This window comes from Polychytrium aggregatum (genome assembly GCF_025602895.1).
Source record: "Polychytrium aggregatum strain JEL109 chromosome Unknown BJ171scaffold_55, whole genome shotgun sequence".
NCBI lineage: Eukaryota > Fungi > Chytridiomycota > Chytridiomycetes > Polychytriales > Polychytrium > Polychytrium aggregatum.
In genome coordinates this window covers 91,900-108,734 of record NW_026516257.1, presented here as the reverse complement: position 1 = coordinate 108,734, position 16,835 = coordinate 91,900, and the positions used below count along the sequence as shown (strand labels likewise).

Sequence of the window (16,835 nt, the reverse complement as noted above, 5' to 3'; positions counted from 1 at the left end):
GTGCTGTGTCCTCTGATCAGCAACTTCCATCCACCCAGCGTCGCTCTCACCACCGGCTCGTGAACTTGCTCTTCTCTCTGGACAGACCTTGATCGTTCCGATCCATCCGTCGCCCCGATTGCATATTGGGCCGTCTCGGCTTTCTCTCGCCCATTGGCGAAGCCATTTCGATCGCCGTTCTCCAGGGCCGGTCCGTTTCTGCCGACACCGTCCATCGTCCAGGTGCGTCCGAGACATCCGTGCTGCAAGTCGGGCTTGGGCACCGGGCCTTGGCCCTGTGTTTGGTATCTTGGATGTGTGTTGTTGCCTCCAGTTTTGCGCGAAGGGTCGCAGGGCAATCACATTCGCTTTGCTTCTGCTTCTGCCCTTCTGCCTGGTCTCTTGCTCATCGCCCATCCACCCATCCATCCATCCATTTCCCTCTCGTCGATCGCCCGATCCACCCCACTACCTTCCTCTCGCCTCGACCGCCTGGTGTCGCTCGTCGCTGCCCCCCCCCCTCCCGAGAAGGTGTCCGTCATCACCGGCGTCTTCATTGCGGCTGTCCGTTCCGTCGTCGTTCATCCCGTAGCGACCTCCCCTCAATCCTCTCCTCCAGGATTCCGACAGACGCCGCTTCCTCGGCCCCCCGGCCTGAACTTGCGCTGCCCCACATCAACCAGGCTCGGAAATCGCCCATCCATCATCGCAGCTCCACCACCAAGCCTATCCCCCATCTCTTGCGAACTGCTGCTATTGCTTTCTCCAACCTTGGCCGAGTCCTGGTAACGCTCACTTGCCACCAATTACCACCAACTACCAACCACCAACTGTCAACCACCGTTTCCCTCTCTCTCCCCAGCTCCCGAGACTGATCATCCATGAGCGAAAGTGTCTTTGATCAATTATCCCTCCCGTCCACTGCCAACCCAAAGCTCGACCCTGTTCAAGACCCCAAATCCCTCTCCTCGCAGTCGACATCGGCGTCAGCGTCGTCGTCCCCCGCCCTCCTCTCCCACCAGCAATCGGCTCTGCAAAAGTCACGATCCGTCGCCTCCTTCCAAACGACTCCCCCGACACTTGCGAATGGTCTGGCCGCCATGGCCAACTCCAACATGAAACCATCCTCGGCTGCTCTCCAGAATGCAGCATCCAACAGCGGCGGCAATGGTGCGGTCTGTTCCTGTCTCTCCGGGTCGCCGAGATCCATCTTGGCCTGGTCTCTGCCGCTTCGTTGCATTCTACGGCTAGCCATTCCTCCCATCCCCCCCCCAGCTCGGAACTGCGTTTCGCGACCCTAGCCCTGACATGTCTCCATGCTAACCTTGCGTCCTACTCTTGGTTCCGATCTGAATTATCGGCCGATCCAACCGCAATCGATGGGGATACCCTTGGTCGACGCAATATTCCTGCTGCAGCCACATCGTCGCCCCAAGTCAAGGCATCGACTCTGAAAGGCCGACCCCAATCCAAAGTGACTCCAACTCGATCAAACGGCGTCAGTGTATCCTCTGCGATCGCATCCAGCGCTCCCACGCCTGTTGCTGCAGGGAATGCTACCTCGACAGCGACAGCGACATCCAACGCAGCACATGCAGGCTCGTTGACGTCGGTCTCGCCTCTGAATGCCGCCCTGCGTGCCAACGGGGTTGCTGGCCAGTCCGTCGCTGGCGACGTCTCCGTCAATTCTGCCGCGAACCCCGTCGGCAACGTCCAGATCAACCAGTTCGGCATGTCCCTGCCCAACAGTACAACAGCGTCGGGACTCGCGCAGCTGCGAGGCGTTGCCTCGTATCCGATCGGGTCGCAGCCTGCAGCTCGGGTTATCAACGCCATGTCGCCCAACGTCGGTGCTGCGGGGCTCACCATGGCGAGACCACCGGCTGCTCAAAAGAGCCTCTCGGGGCTCATGAATCCTGCCTTGGCCGGAGTGTCGGCGCAATCGTACAACATGCACACACTGCAAAACCTGCAGCAGGAGCTTCAGAACATCAACCGCACGCTGAGCACAACGACCGATCTGAACGAAGCGAGAGAGCTCAAGCTCAAGAAAGCTCAGATCGAGAGTTGTTTCCAGGCATCACCGGCACAGGCTCAAGTCAATGCTGCCCAGATCCAGGCCCAGGCATCGTTTGCAGGTGGGTGTTTGTGGTTGCACCCTGTCGAACAGTGTGGCGGGTGCCAACGACGCTGTGCAATGCGCAATTGCCCTTGTGGCCAATCTATCGTGGGTGCTATGGCTCTTACACGACCTAGATCCATGATCACTCGCAAGTCCATGTACATCAAGAAGCGATGCCCATGAGCGATGCAATAATCACAGAGCCATGGTCGCAATAGCAGATCAGGTTTCCAATGCGCCTGGGGGACCGCCGCAGTGATCTCACAGTCGATCTACCCATCATCTCGTCCATCGCGCAGCCAATCAATTCAACCAAGCCAACCTCAGCAAACAGACACCTGTAATTCAGAACGCCGCAGCCACTATTGCCAATGCGGCCGCAGTGGCTGCAAGCGCAAACCAGCGGACCATGGTCAATCTTGTACAGCGTAGGTTCTACCTCCACAGCCAGACGACGGAAATACGAGAATCGATCCCGAGCCTGCGTTATGCCTGCGAGCCGCAACAGTAACCCGCATATACCTCTGCGCGCTTGCTTGCTTGCAATCGCAACAGCTGGACAGTCGCCGACACCCGGAACGCCCGGCACGCCGTCCGCGGCTTCGCTTCGTGCTGCAAGTAACATAGCGGGCTCTTCGCAACAAACCTCGCCAGCACCCTCCGGTGCCGTGACGACCGTCAACGGCCAGGCGCAGCCCCATCCTGTGCAGCTGGGAGCTGTGCTGCATTCGCCCAACCCCTTGAACTCTGTCAAGATCTTCACTCCTGACGCTCTGACAGGCGCGATTCCGTTCCTGTCTGGGGCCGACAAACCGCTGGAAGCCGGCACTCCGCTCTCGGCAACCTCGACAAAGTCACCGGCGTCACAGGTTCCACCGGGGATACTGATACGGAAGCGCTCGCGTCCGGCCGATTTTGTTGCAGGGGCTATTCCGGAGTACTGCCAGCGGGAGCTCAAATCGCTCCTCCAGCACGGCGTCCTCAAGAAGAAGCGACTCCAGACCCTGATCGACGAGCTCAGCCCAAACTCCAAGCTGAACCCCGACGTCGAAGATGTGAGCACTGTCGCTGCCGGCCCCGGTCCCCCCCCCATAGCCAGATCGAGTTCCATTGCGTTGAATTGGATGCGTTCCTGTGATCCGCTGTATTGCTGGCAGTTACTCACGCGGACAAATGCTTCAATCAATGGCAGATTCTGCTACAGATAGCCGATGATTTCATCGAAGAGACGACGCAGTTTGCCTGCAAACTGGCGCGCCACCGCGGCTCCCGTAAGCCATGATGCCCAGCCGGAGCCCGCTTGCTGCGTCTGCTTGACCGTCATTACTTTGGCGCTGTACTGAGGATCTCCGTGCCGCTACATTCGTCTAGATACCCTCGATACCCCGGATCTGCAGATATGTCTAGGTTTCTGGCACCTCTGATTGCGCATTGGTTTGGATGCACTCCGCCGGCCGTGCGCATTAGCTCGGTTGGATCAGCCGCTACCCGCTGCGATGCACGCCGATGCATTCGTCGCTGAATATCAGCAGCTGCTGACTCTTGCATGTTTCATCCGGCTCATCGCTCTGTTTCGCCCCGCAGAGCGTAACTGGAATATCCGTGTACCAGGATTCAGCAGCGATTTCCGTCCTCGTCTCAAGTCCATCCCGACGATTGCGCACCAGGCCAAGGTCTCGACCATCAAGAAAAGCATAAGAGACGCAGCCATCATCAACAAGTTCCATTCGACAGCGGCCGCGGCCGCGGGTGTGTTGGGTCAGGAGCAGACGCACAGTGCCGGTGCAGACGGTGCTGCGGCCGCCAACTCCTCGACCCTGGCGACATCAGGACTGGCGCCGCCGCCCACACCCGGATCAGTTGCAGCAACACCGGGACAGACCCAATCCAGTCGTCTGGTCGACATGGTCAAGTCATCAGCGCCGACAGGATCGTCATCACTGTAATCCGGCAGTCGCGCCGGCGAAGCGTACCGGTCGCCAGACAAGCACCAGCTTTAGGCACACACCCGCTTCCCTTGGCCATAGCCAAGGCATCGCCAGCCAAATGGAGCCCATCTGGCATGCACCGCAAGTGGATCAAGTCTGGGCCATCTCTCTCTGTCTCACGCTCCTTCTTCCTTTTGTATGGATCCCCCACTTTCTTCCGCCCTCCTCTACCCCCCGATATGCAATGGATGGCATTCTCAAGTGCCCCGGCGATACCTTTCTGCTCGCACAAAGCACATTCCAAATCCTCGCCATCCACCAGCGCTGTATCATCGCCACGGCCCCGTGTTCTTTCTCCACCGCCTCCGATCTCTCGATTGTCGTCTTTTTGCATTCCTACAGCACATCCAAGAAACAGACCCCAGGACCACCCGATAAATGGGGGGCATCTCCTTTGCATCGAGAGCGGGCCCGTACGACTGTGGTGCCCTCGTGTCCGGAACAATACCGACAGCTGAGCGAGCTTGGAGTGAATGGTGAAGGAATACGTGGGCCAGTTGGCTGCTTGCCAGCGGTATGGTGAACGGTATGGTGAACGGTATACAAACACATGTATTGGATGAGATATTGATTCCAAACAGAATGGATAGGGAGTGAGTACTGGTGAGACTCTAACAGACAAAGAGGAGGATAGAGGCACAGGGAGAACGCAACTACAGCGGATGACAGAGATGGCTGAGACGACAGGCACGGCAAAGGCACAGACGGGATTGACAGAACTGCAGGGGCAGAGCGCGCCACGGAAGAACATGGCAAAAAATCGGGATTCAGGGCTGGAGGCCAAGGCGAAGGCGGTGCAGCTGGAACTAGAACAGGTTGTACGAGTAGCTTTGCTCCACGGGAGACGAGGATGTCGGCGACGATGTCTGGATGGGGAACGAGGGGTCGTAGCGCCGAAGCGACGGCAGCGGCGAGGTGATCATCTCGGGCGAGTACGCCAGGGTCGCTGGGGTGTCGGGATTCCCTCTGGAGGCGCTGGGAATACCTGGCTGGGGCCGACACAGCGTTGCCATGGACGAGTCCGTTCGGTGGCTCAGAACGCTCTCGCGGCCCTGCAGCGAGGCCTCGGGGGAGCCTATGATGCGGATTCCAAACGGCGCCGCAAAGGCCTCTTCGCTGCTGGTGCTGGTGCGCCATGAGTGGACTCGGTCGATGATCTGGGCGTCCTCGGTGGCCTTCTGATGTCGCCGGCGAAGCACCAGGAAAGCCACGATTCCCACGGCCACAAACGCCGAGCAGCCGACACCGATCAAGACAGAAAGCATGCTCGAGCCAGGCTGGGATGCTCGGTTCGATGAATCCTTGTCGCTTCCGGACCCGTGGTCATCCGGGCGAGATGGAATCGGCGGCTGGTTGTTGGGAAGAGACGTCGGGACCACGGGATTGTTCCGGGATGTCGCAACAGGCAGGATTGGTGTTGAGGTGGCAACTGGATCGGGCCCAGAATCAGATTGAATGACAATGTTCTGGGAGGGGGCGCCCACCGACATGGTCGACAGAGGCTCTGGCGGGACGGTTGAAGCCGAAGGAGGAGGAGCAGTCGACATTGGAGGGGGCGGCGGCGGCGGTGGTGGTGGTGGTGGTGATGGTGGTGATGGTGATGGTGGTGGTGGTGGTGTTGACGGGGCGGGCGCTGTGGTTTGAAAGTAAAACACTGGCGATGCGGCGACGGCGGTGGAGCAGTCCTCGCTGCTGCAAATGTAGATCTGGATGGCACCGGGGTCGACGAGCTGCATCTGAGCCTGGATGGTCATGCTGGTCTGGGAACCGGACGTTCCCCAAGAGTTGCCGGCGACCCAGACTTGCTGGTTGGTGTTGATGTCCTGGAAGAATTTAGTTGGACGGGCGTGAGAACGGCGATGGCGGTGGTGTTCGCGGTCGGCCCATGTGAAAGACAGATGCCCAAGAGCAGATATGGACCTCCAGAGCGATGCAACGGGCTGCAACACTATGCGATTCGACCGCTGGCAGCAGAGGGGCGACGAAGGTGCACGAATTCCGGCACTCACCACGGCATAGACCGAGAACCAGTCGCCGCGATTGAAGGGCCCGTTGGGAGTGATTGAGACCGAGACAGGAACGACCGACTTTGTGATTTGCGAGCCAGGCGTGGGGGACTGAGAGACAGAGTCGCGGACGACAGACGATGGTGAGATGCAATTGCACACTGGACTGGGGGCGCATTCCGATGCCTGAGCTCGAGCTCGGATTGGTTCTGCCCATCCACCAGGCGGAATGGTGTCTGGCTGGACTTACGGTGATGGCAACATTGATGCCGGCGGCTGCGGCTGCCGGGAGCAGCGCCAGCGGGAGCAGAGAGGGGCCGAGACAGACCATGCAGCAGACAGCCCGTTGGCGGCTGGGAAGACAGCAGTTCGGGACCGAGAAGAAAAAGCAGCGAGCGCCGGGATAGTGGGATCAACCGCCCTAAATATTCAGCGGGCGGCCTTGCTTGGCGACGAGACCGCGACTTCATCGGGCGGCCTTTGATGGCCATGCAAACAAAAGGGCAAGACAGCACCACCGGCGAGCACAGCCCTTGTGGGAGGGCGCCTGAAGGGACGGTGCTCGGGAGGCTTGTTGCAGACAGCAAGGCAGAGCGGGCAGCGTCCTTGCCATTGCCTGTTCGAAGCAAGCGTCGCCTGTCCGCTGTTGCATCCGACGGAACACAGGCGCAGTGTTCTTGTGGGTTCCGGGGGCGAGTGTGACAGAGCAATTCATCGCTGGCGGCGAGCCGCCATGGGTCTCGCAGGTGGGCGACGACCTCGAGTGGTTCTGCGAGGAGGCCGAGCTGCAAACAGACCCGCCGGCAAAGAACAGGTCGCCGACAAATGCAGGCCGGTCGCCAATGGCGGCGCAGCGTCGGCTGGCCCGCCCGCTCGATACATCTGGCTGCAGGGTGGTCCTGCGAGCCCGGTGCCTCCAGCCGGCGATATTGCACCAGCCACATGGTTGCGGCTCCACCACCAGTCCGCTCGCAAAGCAGATGGCCCCCCCGTCAGCCATCTATCATCTGTGGCCGCGGCGCGCATGAATTCACAGGCCCGGGCAAATCAGCAGGCATGTATTCACCAACCGCATCGACCCCGTGGCCCCTGCCGGAATGGGGCTCGTGGATCGGCTGGGGCATCATCCAGCTGCGTGCAGCAAGTCTGTTTGCAGCACAACAGACAGCACAGGACGCGGCACCCGCCAACCGCCCGCCCAGGCAGCCCGGCATCGCAAACAAAAGCAGCGCCATCAGATTGCATGGGGGGGATACGTCGGGTTGCTCATGACGGCGATTCGGACGCCATCGATGTCGCCACCGTCCTCGGCCCAGACAACGATTTGGGCGGTGGCGCCCTGGGCTTCCTGGTGAATCCATGAGGCAGGGATGTGGTACCATTTCTGGCTGATCTCGCCGCACTCGAGCAGGCACTTGTCGCCATTGAAGACTCCACGGTAGTCGCAGTCCTTGGCTGCTGCGAGGCACTGATCCTTGCGGAACTGGCTTGGCGCTGGAGACGACACGCTCCAGTACCGGCCGATCGAATGGCCATTGACCCAGACCTGGCCGCTGCCCATGGTCGAGAGATCGATGGCATAGTACCAGCTCGATCCGTCGGCCGGAAGGTCAGCCAGCGGGAGCGAGAGCTTGTACCAAGTCAAGGCTGTGTCCTGGTCGCTCGGATAGCCACTGGACCACTCTGTGTCGGTGCGAGGGTCGTGGAACTGGAGAGCGAGAGTGAGGATGACGGCGGCAGCACCGTCAGGGATACCGTTAGTGATACTGTAAGTTGCATCGTTAGTGATACTGTCAATTGTATCGTTGGTGATACTATAAGTTGCACCGTCGGCGAGGTCGTGTGCGTCCTTCTCCGACTTGTCCCACACTTACTCGTTTGCGTTCGCCTTCGAGTCCAGCTTGGTGGTTCCACACCTGCAGCTCTTGTCCATCGAGCCAGACCCGGCCCTTTACGCCCTTTTGCAGGGTCTCCATGAAGGCGTCAAAGTTGTACATTCCAATCACTGTCGCGAGGATGGCCAACGAGTGAACACCGGACTCGGCGCCGGCAGGCTCCAGCGGAATCGTAAACGGTCCAAGCGACTCTGCTCGATTGCCATCGTCCGAGAGTCGCGAGCCTTGCACGCGAGCAGCCAGGCGGCCATCCAGAAAGACCGAGGCTTGGTCCTCCAGGCCGTCGATCTTGAGCTCGCCGGGGGCGTCAGACGACAGCGTCACATTGGCGACATACCACAGATGGTCAGTCTGGTCCCAAGTCAGTCGGATCTGCTCAAGCGGGCCACTGGTCGACAGGACTGTTTCGGAGGTATTCCAGATGCCGATCCGCTCTGCGATGTATCCGGCAACAGACGGCTTGACTATCTGGCTCGTGTTTGAAGTGGAGTGTGCTTGGATCCAAGCTAGGTTCTGCGAGACGGACGAGAGCTTGGCGGTGCTGTATCGAACTGCAAAATCGGCCTCTCCGGAGCGCCGGGTGACCACTGTCACGGACCATGGCGGCAGATGGAATGGCTGGCCTTCAAATTCGACGCTCGCCTCCCGCTTGGTATCGGTGTTTGAGAGGAAGGCCATGGTGTTTCCGTGCTCGTCGCTGTACACATGGGCCTCTTGGTAGCTCTATGACCGGCAGTCGGCAGCGTCAGAGTCTGGTACTAGAGCTTCACACAAGCTCAGGCCCGACTCGTTTGCCACCGCCAGCCCAGTCCACTCCCCAACACTGACCACGCTACACCATCAAATCCACCGCCGCATCCTACCATGAAGGTGCCCAGCTTGACATATTTAGGCTCGTCCGCCAGGAGGGCTTCCACAAATTCGATCAGGACGGCATGCATCTCGGCGAGGTGGTTGAATTTCGGCTGACTCTCGACACCGAATTCGTTCAGAGGTGCGTCGTAGTCGTAGCTGGCGGTCTTGAAGGAGCCTGACCAACGGCCAAAGTTGGTGCCGCCATGCCACCTGGAAAGGCATGTCGGAACCGGTGAGCACAGCTGGAGTCATGTGCGTGTATCGGTCGCCCATCCGTGGTGCTCGCCTAAATCAGCCCAGGCCAGTCGCGCTTACATATAGTATCCGACATAAGTGCCGCCTCGCGCAATCCAACGAAGGGTCGAGAATGCAAGGTCTTCTGGAGGTCGAATGGCTCGGGGACGGCCATAGTGTTGATACCAGCCTGACCATAGCTCCGTGAACATGGACGGCTGCCTGGGGCGAGTGAACTTGTGGAAGGGGATAAAGTTGTCACAGTAGAAGCCATTACCTGGATCGCGGTGGTGATCAAAGGTGTGTGAGAGTTCTGTCAGAGCTCTGGTTGCTGCCAATGATTTCCTCATCTGCAAGGGCCCGCTCGCAAAGGCTTACATGTACTAATGACTTTTTCGCTCGAATCGGGCTGAACACACATGATCCAGGGAACGCCGACGTGGAGACTAGAAGATGAAAAGAACCCAACGAGGATGTAAGCAGGAGACGAGCCCACAGGCAGCGCATAGCGACGACTGCATCAACCCGATGAGAAACGACGGCATCCGCATGCTCCTCACCGCCCCGACATACCTCAGAGCAAGATCTTCGGCCCATTGGACGTAACGATGGCCGTCCAGGCCATATCGCCACTCAAAGTTGCCGTATTCGTTTTCAATCTGGGCGAGAATGATAGGCCCTCCATTGCTGGCGGGCGATATACCGCAGCAAGCCCAATATCAGCCAAGGAGTCTCCCTCGGATGCAAGCCGAATCTTCCTTTTGCAGCGCTAGACTTTGCGTGGACACGGCAGGATGCCAGACCAGTACTCACGAAGCAAAGTAGGGCCGAACCTCCTCGACGACCTTGCGGACAAACTTGGCCATTTCGCCGAGCCATGGCTCGTTGAAAGTGCGGAAGACGATCCCATCCTTCTTCAAGAGCCAGGCTGGGATGCCGCCATAGTTCCACTCGGCGCCTGTAATATCGAGAAATCGCGACCCCGGACACACTGTCAGCTCAATCGGATCAAGAGCAATACACAGAGCTCACTGACGACTCCGTGGAGGGTACTGGCGCTTTCTGATCAAGCACAAGCTATCTACACAGCGGTGATTGTGGGTGCAGCTTCGTCGACTGCCACCTCAACGTGAATACGCACACACATAGGGTCCGATTCGGAGAATGACCTTGAGCCCAGCATCGTCGGCAAGCTTCAGGAACAGAGGAAGGTTTGCATAGTCTGTGTGTGCAAAGTTGCGGATCGCATAGTCCCCAGCGAGACCAGAAATTCGTCGTTGCAGGTCGGGTAAGCACTGGCAGCGATGGCCGCACCTCTCCCTCTCATCGCGAGGCCGGTTGTGAGGCTTGCTATCGGCTATCCGGAAAGAACGAACCTGTGGAAAAGTCATACTGCCCCTCCTCGGGCTCATGCAAGTTCCAGAAGACATAGGTGTCGATGGTGTTGATGCCCGCCTGCTTGGACTTTGCAAAGAGCTGCGGCCACATCGACGGGGTCGATCGCGGATAGTGGATCGAGCCTACAATCAAAAAGGTCCTCTTGTCGTCGATGGTGATGGCTCGGCCGTCGTATGAGACGGAGTGGCTGTGCGTCGCCGATTCGTTCAGCTTGACTCGCAGTGGGTTTGTCTGGAAGCATATGGCGCCGAAAGACAGCAATCGCAATCAGTCGAGCCAGCGGCGGCACAAGATGGAGATCCTTGCAATATTGGAGGCACCGAGCTCCAAGCAATGCACAACGGAGTGCACAGTCGGATAGAGCAGCGCCAGCCAAAGCCTCCTCCTCCTCCACCTCGCTGGCCGACACAAATGGTGCCTCGTCTACACACCTGGTCGGCTCCGTGAACCAACTCGCCGGCGCCACTACCATGGGGCACATTGACAATCATTGAATGCTCGGTCATGAGGACGTTCAGCATCAGTCCGCAGATCAGAAATACGGCAAGGAGCACCGTGATGGTACAGCAATTCAGGATGCATCGGAGGCCGCTGGTACGGTTGCCGCTGCGTCGAGGCCGGGGTGCAGATGTCCCGAGGAGAGGTTGGAGGTCGGCATCGGGTTGGGGACTTTCAAGTTCGTCGCCCCAGCTGCCGCTCTTGGCGGCGGCCTGTTTTCGAGGGTGGGCCATGGAGCAACGCAAGCGGGTCAATAGGCTACGATGCGGAGGCAGTCGGACTGAAGTCCAGAAAGGTGAATAGAGACGAAGATGCAGATCGAAGCGACGGCACAGCACCCAAGCCGTCCAGAAGGCGGCTCTCGAGGAAACGCAGGCAAGCGCGCCATGCCAAGGTTCTTGCTTGGGCCGACAGGGTCCTGCGCGGGACATGGAAGCCAACAGCAGGGTCTGCTCGGCTGCGTGCCTGATGCTTCTGCAGACGGCAGGAACGCACGACTGATGGCAAGACTGCAATATCGGCAAGACTGCAATATCGGCAAGAACACACAGCCGACGAGAATCCGCGCTCACCCAGTGGTCCAGATATCGGCTCGGATCTGCAGCTCATTCTCCGGCAATCTGGGGAGCTCAAACGATCGCTCCCCGCATCGCCGTTGTTGATCCCTCGACCCTCGGGTGGCTTGAGCCCATATCTAGACCCTCATTTGCACGTATGTGAGCAACCGCCTCCTTGCCGATGAAGGGATTGGGGGACCCGACACACGGATATGCGAAATACTCGCGGCATCTCGGGACATCAAGGCAGTGTCGAAGAACGCAAGTGCATGTTCATATTCGAGAATCTGGCACAACAGAATCTCGAGATCACACCCACAAATTGCCTCATGCACTTGTTGCATCCACATTCTTGGCTTTCCACTCCCGCAGCATCTCCACCTCGGCTTCCAGAGCCATGAGCGCCACATCAAGCTGCACGACCTGGTTCAGCGTCTCCATGTACTTTTGCTGGTAGTCATAGAGACTGGTACCGTGTGCTTGCTGCAGTTCGGCGGGGATCGTGCCAGGCCATGGCATTTCGGATCAGAATACATCGGATGGGATCGGATGCGGGGTTGAAGCGTCGTTTGGGTCCATCCATGCCGTGTTCCAGGATGAACATGGCGACGATAACGAAAAGAAGCGCAGATCAGAATGAGCCACAAGGCGGCGGGATGGTTTCGAGGATATGTCCCGCTCCCGGTGCAGATTCAGCAGCCAGCAGCCCAGAATACAGCTCCCTCCCCGCCTCAGTCGAAAGGCAGTCTCCACCGACCTGATCCAGCTTTCGCTGCTTGTTGATCTCGACAATGGCCTGGCGCTCCTCCTCAATCTTGCGTTCAAAGGCCTGCACCGTATGCTCCAGCTGGAAGTTGTAGAGCTTCCAGGCATTGGCACCAAACTTGTTCATCAGCTCCAAGTTGATCAGTCGGTTGTGCTGGTGTTCGAGCTGGGCATGGGCGTTTTCGACGGCGGCGAGCCATGCATCGGGATCGTCCGCCTGGTCCTCGGCGGGGGCATCGAGCCGGAACTTGCTGATGTCGATCGCATTTAACGGAGTGCCGGCGCGGACTCGAGCGAGCTCTTGTTTCAGAAGGGGATCGTCCTGCGTTGCGAGCAGCGCATGTATGCATTTGAAGTGAAAGCTCAATAATCGTCCATCACCGGGTGCTCAATGGGGCGACAGTGCCCCCACAAGATGAGCCTGCTAGATGCCTGGATGCCTCGGCTCGGCCTCGACGACGGACTCCAGGGCAAGCGAGCAAATCGATCCACCAACCTCAAACAGATTCGTGTATGTCGGGAACGGATTCTCCGGCCTCGACTGTGATTTCTTGATCTCCTCGGCAATCAACGACTGCACATAGTCCCGAGCGCCTGAATCCAGTGGCCGAAACCATCAGCGCCGACATCACCAATAGCGTTGCAAACAGCGTTTGAAAACGATCCGGTCAGCCTCTGATGATTCGCCGAGACGATAACATCTAGCAACTCAGCGGATGCCACAAATCTCACAGCGATCTACCTTCGACTTCGAGTTCACGATCGACATAGGGCAAGCTAACGATGGCGATGGTGGTGGTGATGGTGATGGTGATGGTGATGGTGATGGTGATGGTGATGGTGATGGTGATGGTGATGGTGATGGTGATGGTGATGGTGATAGGGCAGGCAGGCGAATGGGTGAATTGTCAGCACAAGAGTCGTGGCGATCTTTTTGATTCATCACGGAGCAGCTACGGACCTGTCCAGGCTCATGTTGGTGGCTTGTCGGTGGAAAGGGCAGATGAGGGAGAGATCGGTGGAGAGCCGGAGCCAAGATCTGGCCGGATCGTTGGGCATCGGATCTAACCGGGAGGGCTTTCTTGCCCAACCTTCGCCACTATTAACCTCCCCAGGATGTCTGTATTGTATCAACCGGACATCACAGCGTGCAGAGAAGCCGTTCCATCCTCCACCACGCCAATGTGCGCATTTTCCTCTCAACAGGTAGCACCACACGGCAGAGACGCATAACCCAAAAAACGCACAACGAATGCTCACCAAGATGGATGGACATGTGTATTCAGGAGCTCGAGAAAAAGCGCCCGTCGGCCTCAGCATTAGGGTGTCCTGTTTCATTTTGTGGATACTGTAGATAGTCGTTTGCGATGTCGCCGTAGTGGTCCAGCCCACCAACGCCCATGCTCGACATATCTGCCGACTCAAGCGAATACATCAGCTGCTCCAGCTGGGCCGCGCTCAGGTCGTCAAAGTTGTTGTCGATTGTATGGCCCGCTGCTGCTGCTGCTGATGCTGATGCTGCTGATGCTACCGCTGCTGCTGGTCCGTCGCGCTCCTCCTTGATCGATTTGAGCTCCTCCTTCCAGTCCACTTCGGGATGATGGTGAATAAAGTGGTACCGCAGACCACCCAGATTCTTGTACTGCTTGTGGCACTCGATCCCTCCAAAACGGCACTTGTAGCGTCGCTGGCGCTTCTCGCTACCGTCCGACTGCGTGCCATCCTCGTCCATGTGGCCGTACTCGATATGGTATTTGAGTCCGTTGGCGTTCTTGTAGGATTTCGTACAGTTTGGGAACAAGCACTTGTACGGCTTGGACACGGGCGGGTCGGCGCTGCTGCTCGCGGCTTTGGACTTTTTCATGCCCGCGCCCGAGCCTGAGCCCGTGCCTGAGCCTGAGCCCAACCCGCCGCTAGGTCCAGAGGGAACTGCCGGACCCGACATCAAGCCAGCGATGGAATGCGGCGTCGCCGGGGCCGAGACCGAGCTGAGGGCTGGTGATGACGAAGGCGAGTTTGAGGCCGGCGCGGATACAGACGATGCGTGAGATACCCGGGGAGATGCCTTTGGAGAAGGCTGGGGCGAGAACTGTGACATGGGCGTCCCGCTCCTGGTAAAGTACGGATTGATATCGGGCGCCAGATACGAGACACCAACACCTGGAAGGGGCGGCACGAGAACATGGGCGCCGCCTGTTGCGTTGGTTAGATTCTGCGAGTCCGGAACCAGGTCCATCGCAGCAGACTGCGACAGACTCGGGTCCAGGAGCGAGAACTTTTCCATGTATGCATCGGTTGCGACGATCGGAAGAATCGGCGGGCTCTTGAGCGAAGTTGATGTCTCGAGCGACTGGATAATGTCGTCCAGCTCAGTGCGATGGCTGGAGCTAGAGACGGGCCTGTGAATTGGGATCCCGGCTGCGTGCAGCAGGCCGCTTGGGTTGACGAATCCGCCGTCAAAGATCTGGGCGCCCTGGGTGGCCTGGTCTGCTTGGGAAGCGCCATTCACTGGGCCCATTCGGGCAGGAATGCCCGGATACAGGCCAGCAATGGATCCGGATTTGGCGTCGATCTGGGTGCCGTTCAGCTGCAAGAGCGGGTCCGGATGCATAGGGCCCTGGGCATTGTTGGCCAGCATCGATGGAGCCGCGGCGGTGGGAATGCCGCCGGTGAACATGCGGAAGATAGACGCATCGGCCGGAGGTGGCATCGGATTCTGAGAGAGAGCTGGCGTCGGTATCATGGCTTGCGGGGTAGACTGTGCGGCAGACATCATCTCGGGTGCAAGACCTTTGGTGAGTTGCGAGGTGGGTTTGTAATAAATAGTGCCGGGATCTCTTCCTGGTTGGGAAAAGGACCGCTGCTGCGAGAGCAACGGCGAAGGTGTCGACAGCTGAGCAACGTGCTGGGTCTGAGAGGCTTGTGGAAAGATGGTCGAAGTAGACAGGGAAAATGGCAGGATCTGGCCAGGGAGGCTTGCGGTCTGTGCAAGGCCCGGTGGCTGGGCAGCAAGCTGAGCAGCCAGGGCTTCTCGAGCTGCATCCGGGTGAGATAGCGATGCGCGGTTGGGCTTGCTGGCCAGCTGGGTCTCGGAAGCTGGATGCTCGTATTTTTGGGACTGGGAGCGCCCGTGTCGCTTGACATGGTGGCCGGCATGCGAGGCCCTCGAGATGGGATGGGCAAAGGTGCGGGTGTGCGGGCTATCGTGCGACTGAAGATCGGGCACAACAGTGGCATTAGACTGAGGCAGCTGCGAGGGATCAGCCATGGCTGGCGGGTCGAATCCCGGAACCATGCCGCCAAAGTCGGAAGGCATCATCGGGCTTGGGATTCCCTCGCGGAAGCGCTTGAGATCAAACTGGCTATTGTAGGAGCCGATCGAGAAGGCGGCGGTGGTCAGCGAGCGCTTGGCCTGGCCCTGGGATGTTGGTGTGGAGGCCATTGGATCAAAGGCATTGGCTCCAAGTGCCCCGTAGAGTCCGTCAGGGACAAAAGCACGAGCCTGGGCATTGGCAGAGTCTCGATTGTAGATCGGGATGGTAGCGCCGAGAGCGACGGGATGCTGAAACTCGCTGAGACTCGTGCCGAGCATTCTGTCGCTGACGGATGTGCCCAACATCATCTTGTCGCTGATGGATGTGCCAAGCAGCTTGTCATCCACCGAGGTGCCGAGAGACTGAGCAAGATAGCTCAAGATCGAGTGATTTTGTGCAGGGTCGTCAAAGGACAAATACTCGTGGGCGTGGCTGATCTGCAGGTGTTGCATGAGCTCGTTGTAGCTAGAAAAGGTCATCTCGCAGCAGGAAGGAATCGGATAGTCAAAGTTGGAGGTATCGGTTGTGCTGGGGGCTTCAGCGGCGGCACTCGAAAGGCCCTGGCTGCTCTGGATGGCAGAGACGTTCAGCGCGGAGCCTGAGGATGGTGCATTGGAAAGCGAAACAGACGACGTTGAATGACGCATGGACGAGGTGGATGACGTGGCGGATGGATCGAGGATCTGATTCCACATCGCTTCGGGAGCCAGGTACGCAAAGCTGGACGGATCGAGGGTGCCGATGGGTCGAATCGAGCTGGAGCTGGAGCTGGAGCTGGCGCTGGCGCTGGCGCTGGGCACGACCGAGCCGATCATGTAGGGATCGCCGAGAGGCAAGACTTGCGGGGGCAGAGTCCAGTTCGAGATGGCAGCGGATGGGTTGGCATTGGCAGCGCTGAGCCCCGCCGACGAGACGTCCTTGCGAACGGATGGCATGGATTGGGTCCGAACATTGCTGGGCTGGGTGCCGGTGGACGAAACACTTGATCGAGATGACCCGGTGTCGGTACGGAGCAGCGGCAGCCCCGAAGCATAACTGGTGTTGGGGACAGCCGGACTGGTCCGGTGGACCGACGAGCGACTGGAGCCACCGCTGGGCAGGGCAAGGGCGGGTGTGGAGACTGACGGAGTGGGAGAGCGATTCTGGAGAGCCGGCGGTGCCTGCGGTAAGGACTGCAAGCCGAGAGGGTCGGTGACGGTTGGATTTAGGATGGCAGCAGCCGAG

General features: G+C 58.9%; 6 protein-coding genes across 6 annotated transcripts; 2 read left to right on the top strand and 4 right to left on the bottom strand.

Moving 5' to 3' along the window:
• The first annotated feature begins 712 nt into the window (after positions 1-712).
• BJ171DRAFT_248395 (uncharacterized protein) lies at positions 713-2,377 on the top strand. The gene is made up of 3 exons (XM_053106666.1): positions 713-1,149; positions 1,398-2,117; positions 2,236-2,377. Exons 1-3 carry the CDS (start codon positions 861-863, stop codon positions 2,241-2,243), a joined length of 1,017 nt encoding a protein of 338 aa, XP_052962637.1. The 5' UTR covers positions 713-860; the 3' UTR covers positions 2,244-2,377.
• Positions 2,378-4,203, top strand: BJ171DRAFT_248396 (transcription initiation factor TFIID subunit A-domain-containing protein). Its single transcript, XM_053106667.1, has 5 exons — positions 2,378-2,529; positions 2,657-3,156; positions 3,294-3,372; positions 3,473-3,508; positions 3,686-4,203. The coding sequence occupies exons 1-5, from the start codon at positions 2,511-2,513 to the stop codon at positions 4,045-4,047; spliced, it is 996 nt and encodes a 331-aa protein (XP_052962636.1). The 5' UTR covers positions 2,378-2,510; the 3' UTR covers positions 4,048-4,203.
• A 419-nt stretch (positions 4,204-4,622) lies between these two features.
• On the bottom strand, positions 4,623-6,478 carry BJ171DRAFT_248373 (uncharacterized protein). Its single transcript, XM_053106665.1, has 3 exons — positions 6,346-6,478; positions 6,099-6,206; positions 4,623-5,912 (listed from the first exon to the last, which is right to left on the bottom strand). Exons 1-3 carry the CDS (start codon positions 6,424-6,426, stop codon positions 4,896-4,898), a joined length of 1,206 nt encoding a protein of 401 aa, XP_052962635.1. The 5' UTR covers positions 6,427-6,478; the 3' UTR covers positions 4,623-4,895.
• A 655-nt stretch (positions 6,479-7,133) lies between these two features.
• On the bottom strand, positions 7,134-11,315 carry BJ171DRAFT_524274 (uncharacterized protein). The gene is made up of 10 exons (XM_053112567.1): positions 10,909-11,315; positions 10,456-10,708; positions 10,221-10,301; positions 9,893-10,037; positions 9,653-9,766; positions 9,458-9,525; positions 9,161-9,356; positions 8,854-9,055; positions 7,970-8,713; positions 7,134-7,803 (listed from the first exon to the last, which is right to left on the bottom strand). Exons 1-10 carry the CDS (start codon positions 11,206-11,208, stop codon positions 7,330-7,332), a joined length of 2,577 nt encoding a protein of 858 aa, XP_052962634.1. The 5' UTR covers positions 11,209-11,315; the 3' UTR covers positions 7,134-7,329.
• A 90-nt stretch (positions 11,316-11,405) lies between these two features.
• On the bottom strand, positions 11,406-13,425 carry BJ171DRAFT_524272 (Pre-mRNA-splicing factor SPF27). The gene is made up of 5 exons (XM_053112566.1): positions 13,259-13,425; positions 13,040-13,074; positions 12,794-12,891; positions 12,290-12,619; positions 11,406-12,015 (listed from the first exon to the last, which is right to left on the bottom strand). Exons 1-5 carry the CDS (start codon positions 13,354-13,356, stop codon positions 11,860-11,862), a joined length of 717 nt encoding a protein of 238 aa, XP_052962633.1. The 5' UTR covers positions 13,357-13,425; the 3' UTR covers positions 11,406-11,859.
• Positions 13,426-13,560: 135 nt separating this feature from the next.
• BJ171DRAFT_524271 (uncharacterized protein) lies at positions 13,561-16,429 on the bottom strand (the record flags this gene model as incomplete). The annotated part of the gene is made up of 1 exon (XM_053112565.1): positions 13,561-16,429. One exon carries the CDS (start codon positions 16,424-16,426, stop codon positions 13,580-13,582), a length of 2,847 nt encoding a protein of 948 aa, XP_052962632.1. The 3' UTR covers positions 13,561-13,579.
• Positions 16,430-16,835: the final 406 nt, after the last annotated feature.